General features: G+C 41.8%; 1 protein-coding gene across 1 annotated transcript; it reads left to right on the top strand.

The window, feature by feature from the left end:
• The first annotated feature begins 1,520 nt into the window (after nt 1–1,520).
• On the top strand, nt 1,521–4,626 carry LOC139570719 (GTP cyclohydrolase 1-like). The gene is made up of 6 exons (XM_071392851.1): nt 1,521–1,913; nt 2,488–2,597; nt 2,835–2,890; nt 3,074–3,105; nt 3,227–3,311; nt 3,591–4,626. The coding sequence occupies exons 1-6, from the start codon at nt 1,613–1,615 to the stop codon at nt 3,718–3,720; spliced, it is 714 nt and encodes a 237-aa protein (XP_071248952.1). The 5' UTR covers nt 1,521–1,612; the 3' UTR covers nt 3,721–4,626.
• Nucleotides 4,627–4,851: the final 225 nt, after the last annotated feature.

Genomic DNA, 4,851 nt, shown 5'->3' with positions numbered 1-4,851 from the left:
TGTGTAAATATTTGTATGAACATAACATGATTCAACAACTGAGACAAACTGAACAAGTTCCGCAGACATGTAACTAACAGAAATGGAATAATGTGTCCATGAACAAAGGGGGGGCTCAAGTAACAGTCAGTATCTGGTGTGGCCACCAGCTGCATTAAGTACTGCAATGCATCTCCTCATGGACTGCACCAGATTTGCCCGTTCTTGCTGTGAGATGGTACCCCACTCTTCCACCAAGGCACTTGCAAGTTCCCGGACATTTCTGGGGGGAATGGCCCTAGCCCTCACCTTCCGTTCCAACAGGTCCCAGACGTGCTCAATGGGATTGAGATACGGGCTCTTTGCTGGCCATGGCAGAACACTGACATTCCTGCAGGAAATCACACACAGAACTAGCAGTATGGCTGGTGGCATTGTCATGCTGGAGGGTCACCCCTGGTGAGACACAATCGCGACTCGTCAGTGAAGAGCACTTTTTGCCAGTCCTGTCTGGTCCAGCGACGGTGGGTTTGTGCCCATAGGCGACGTTGTTGCCGGTGATTTGTCTGGTAAGGACCTGCCTTACAACAGGCCTACAAGTCCTCAGTCCAGCCTCTCTTTATTGCGGACAGTCTGAGCATTGATGGAGGGACTGTGCATTCCTGGTGTAACTCGTGCAGTTGTTGTTGCAATCCTGTACCTGTCCCGCAGGTGTGATGTTCGGATGTACCGATCCTGTGGAGGTGTTGTTACATGTGGTCTGCCACTGCGAGGATGATCAGCTGTCCGTCCTGTCTCCCTGTAGCGCTGTCTTAGACGTCTCACAGTACGGACATTGCAATGTATTTTATATCTTTTGGTGTTTTTCAGAGTCAATAGAAAGGCCTCTGTAGTGTCCTAGGTTTTCAGGACTGTGACCTTAATTGCCTACCATCTGTAAGCTGTTAGTGTCTTAACAACCGTTCCACAGGTGCATGTTCATTAATTGTTTACTGTTCATTGAACAAGCTTGGAAAACAGTTTAAACTCTTTACAATGAAGATCTGTGAGGTTGTTTGGATTTTTACGAATTATCTCTGAAAGACAGGGTCCTGAAAAAGGAACATTTCTTTTTTTGCTGAGTTTATATTTATTCTGTCCTTTCATAACCACATAGGCCTACAATGAGTGTATACATTGTACCTTACTAGTCATACAGTGACACGGTGCAGTATCCCACATTTCAGAGAGTAACGCCTGACTACTTGGGACTTCCACTCACGCGGTCTCACACTTTTCTAACACTTGTGCTGTGTTATAGTTAGTTACAAAACGGTTTATTGTTCTCATGATTAACACTAAAATCGATTTTTTTAGCGTAGGTGATAAGATGCCTTCCTCAATTAGTGCAGCGTTATGATCGTGTCTGGTGGTTGCAGACCAAAAAGTCACACTTTCTCCTGAGAAGCCATGTGCCTACTCCGTAACGAATGTAGGAACGGGCATGACAGTTAGAGGCGCACCCATAAATAGGGCCTGCAGTCACCACCCAATCCATGAGCAATAGTCTACTGTCACCTCTTACCACAACTTAGTCAACAAGCGGTGACTTTATACACAGGGCATTGAATCAAGTTATTTCAGTTTTATTAGAATGGAGTACCAAAAAGCATCAGAGATGAATGGCGTCTGCAATGGAAAAATTGTTACAGAATATCTCAACGGGTTCAGTGAAAAATCCATAGAGGCGAAGAAAGCTGAATTGATGGGCAAGGAGGAGAAGTCCCACAAGGAGTCAGAGGATGTGTGCAAGATATCTGCCATTGAAGGAGCCTACGGCGTCGTACTTCGAGAACTGGGAGAAGACGTGGAACGTGAGGGTCTACTGCGTACACCATTACGGGCAGCCAAAGCAATGCAGTTCCTCACCAAAGGTTATCACGAGACAGTAAATGGTGAGAGCATTGACCGTCCTGCACAAATAGTTGTAAATGTGTTTAATTATATCTAAAATATATGATAGATTGTGAGGTAGATTGTGATGTTCAAACGACAAGGAGAACAATCTTAAAAGGTTCTGTTCTTTACAGTTTTATTATGCAGTCTTATATATTTACACAAGCCTATTTAAAACTAATTTAGCCTTGCTCATTCCTCAGGCTGCATAGTCTTGATAAACAGTCCACACAGCTACAGTGCAAGTTGATATGTGTGCACGATTCATTTAGCTTTGGAGATATCAGACCTCCATTGTTATTTTAAACATTACTGGAAACAGCCATAGACACATACATCATTGGAAGCAACAAAGTGTAATTCAGATTTTGACTAGCTGTTCATTTTGAGTTTTCATTGTATTCATCAGGTCATATTCTATTTGCTGCAAAGAGCGTGGTCCATTACTTTACATTTTCCTCATGGCACCCAGTGTCTCTGCAAATTGAGATCGCAAGTAGAGAAAACTCATTCTGCATACAAAGCTGCAATCTGGAGTTGGGTAAAACAATTGTTCCACTTCTTCTTCCCCAGACATCCTGAACAATGCCATCTTTGACGAGAACCACAACGAGATGGTGATCGTGAAGGACATTGAAATGTTCTCTCTCTGTGAGCACCATCTCGTGCCCTTCTTTGGCAAGGTGAAAAGCAATGATGTATAATGAAGCCATGAAGCAATACATGCGTATTATTTGGACTTACATAGCATCAGTTTGGATCATTTGATACCTATAACGCATTCTGACACTCAGAACATCCCTTGTTTCATTTGTTGTTGTTGAAATCCTGCTAATGTCAATGGTATATGGTTAACAAATCAGACGTCCTCTGAGTTTATTATTGCATTTGCTACTATGTGCTTTGTTTCAACACCAAAGGTTCACATTGGATATCTTCCAAACAATAAAGTGGTTGGTCTGAGCAAGCTGGCAAGGTCAGTGATCGTATTCAGTTGCTATCATATTCCCAAAGATATGCATGCAGGCACGTACGCACACACACAAGTGCACACATGAGCGCACACACAGACATGTGCACGCATGCACACACACACATGCACGTTCTGAGTTACTTGGTACTGTACTAACTTCCCCTTTTATTGCTTCATTTATTTCAGGATTGTTGAAATGTTCAGCAGGAGGCTTCAAGGCGAGTATCCTTTGGTCCTTTCGGTATCACTATCACCGAGCAGCTTGCTGAGAGAGTCTGTGGGTTTGAGTGTATCTAGAGTATTAACCTCTGCTCTTTATGTTTGTTGTTCCCGCTACAGTGCAGGAACGCCTGACCAAGCAGATCGCTACAGCAATCTCAGAGGCATTAGAGCCTGCAGGCGTAGCAGTCGTCATTGAGGCAGCGTGAGTGTCTTTTTACTATGTACTACATGTCTTGTATTACATGTGAATTACATTGTATTGCTCCATATATTTCTATGCCCGGATTAATTGCAAACCTATGCTACACAAACTGTGTCAGGTATTATGCCATGGCTGACAGGAGGTTGTTAAGCCCGCCTATGTTTTATGTGTTTTGGATCAATTCATTCAATGAATCAAAGAGTTGTTCTCAAGAGTGCACCAGTTGATCTGTTTTGAATTATAACAACTGAGTTTGGACCATTGTATTGTGTGTTTCAGTCATATGTGCATGGTGATGAGGGGTGTGCAGAAGATGAACAGCAAGACCGTGACAAGTGCCATGCTGGGACTCTTCCAAGAGGATCCCAAGACCCGGGAGGAGTTCTTGGCTCTGATCAAAAACAACTGACCCACTTGGACCGTTGTTACCTCACCCTGTCCTTCCAAGCAAAAACAGCAATCTCTCCAGCTATCACCAAACAATGCCAGATTGTTTTCTTATTTTTCTCTTCTGCATCTCATTCTTTCATTGATCTTAGCTAAGTATGTTCTGTCAGGTAGGGGACGTTATCTTAGTTGGTTCCAATAAGGGTGCGGGGGGGGGACTCTTCATGGTGGGTAGCACTGCATTTGAAGGAATATTTTCCAACTATCTGTGAAAGTACCAAACCTGGGGTTGAAATACTATTTGAAATCTTTCAAATATTTTGAGCGCTTTTCTCTAGTGCACCTGGAGTAAAGATCCGGGGTTTGCAGTTTGGGACAATCGCTAAAACTGATATATCAGGGAGTCATGATCAGGGATTAAAAACTATAAGGAACTTGATAACTTTATAAGTTATGTGTAGTCCTTGGATCGTTTCATATTAAGTGCTGCTGCCAAAGGCCCCTCTGTACCCACCTTCAGAGGAAACGCCTTACCGTTACTGTATCGCAAGTGCTTACATTGTTTAGATGTTTTCTTAGTATTTTGGCTGTATATTATGTACATGGTATTCTTAGAAACTTGAAGCTGAAATATGACCCTCATAACATTGACATTTGTTCTGTTTGAACTTAACTCTTGTGCTAGTAAGGGGTGTTAATATCTAGTTGTGCAATGGCTCAAAGTAATAATGATATAGGAGCATAACAATGGAAATGTTCTGTAAATGCCTCTAACCCAAATGTTGTATCACATGAGCATGATGATGCTGATGATTTACTTGTCTCGTGTTTGGAAAAAGTTTCCCATCTAGTTAATGTTAAAAATGTTGATTTGTCAATCTTATGAGTTTGAACATTACATTTAGAAATAAATACATATTTAACCTGCTTTAAAGTTGCTTTCTTGGTTTTGTAATTAAGATATTTGCTTTAGGAAAAGAGTTGCCTCGATTTCCCAGATTCTATAAGCTGAATTAGTGCAGAGTGTGTTCATATTCATTAAATGCACATTTATATGTATTAAATATTAACCTGGATGAACAGGTATTTTTTGTTGAATAAGATACAGGTACCTGTCAAAATAAAGGAAATCCTTGAGAAAATAAGGGATACA

Source organism: Salvelinus alpinus, chromosome 3, assembly GCF_045679555.1.
Source record: "Salvelinus alpinus chromosome 3, SLU_Salpinus.1, whole genome shotgun sequence".
Lineage (NCBI taxonomy): Eukaryota > Metazoa > Chordata > Actinopteri > Salmoniformes > Salmonidae > Salvelinus > Salvelinus alpinus.
The sequence above is the reverse complement of the archived record's forward strand: the minus strand, read 5'-3'. Positions and strand labels throughout refer to the sequence as shown.

What these genes read in the sequence shown, in the direction of transcription:
- LOC139570719 (XM_071392851.1), top strand. Translation starts at nt 1,613, where the DNA reads ATGGAGTACCAAAAAGCATCAGAGATGAATGGCGTCTGCAATGGAAAA. An exon ending in GTTCAGCAGGAGGCTTCAAG is followed by an intron (nt 3,106 to 3,226) that starts GCGAGTATCCTT and finishes TTCCCGCTACAG; the next exon opens with TGCAGGAACGCCTGACCAAG. An exon ending in GCAGTCGTCATTGAGGCAGC is followed by an intron (nt 3,312 to 3,590) that starts GTGAGTGTCTTT and finishes TGTGTGTTTCAG; the next exon opens with TCATATGTGCATGGTGATGA.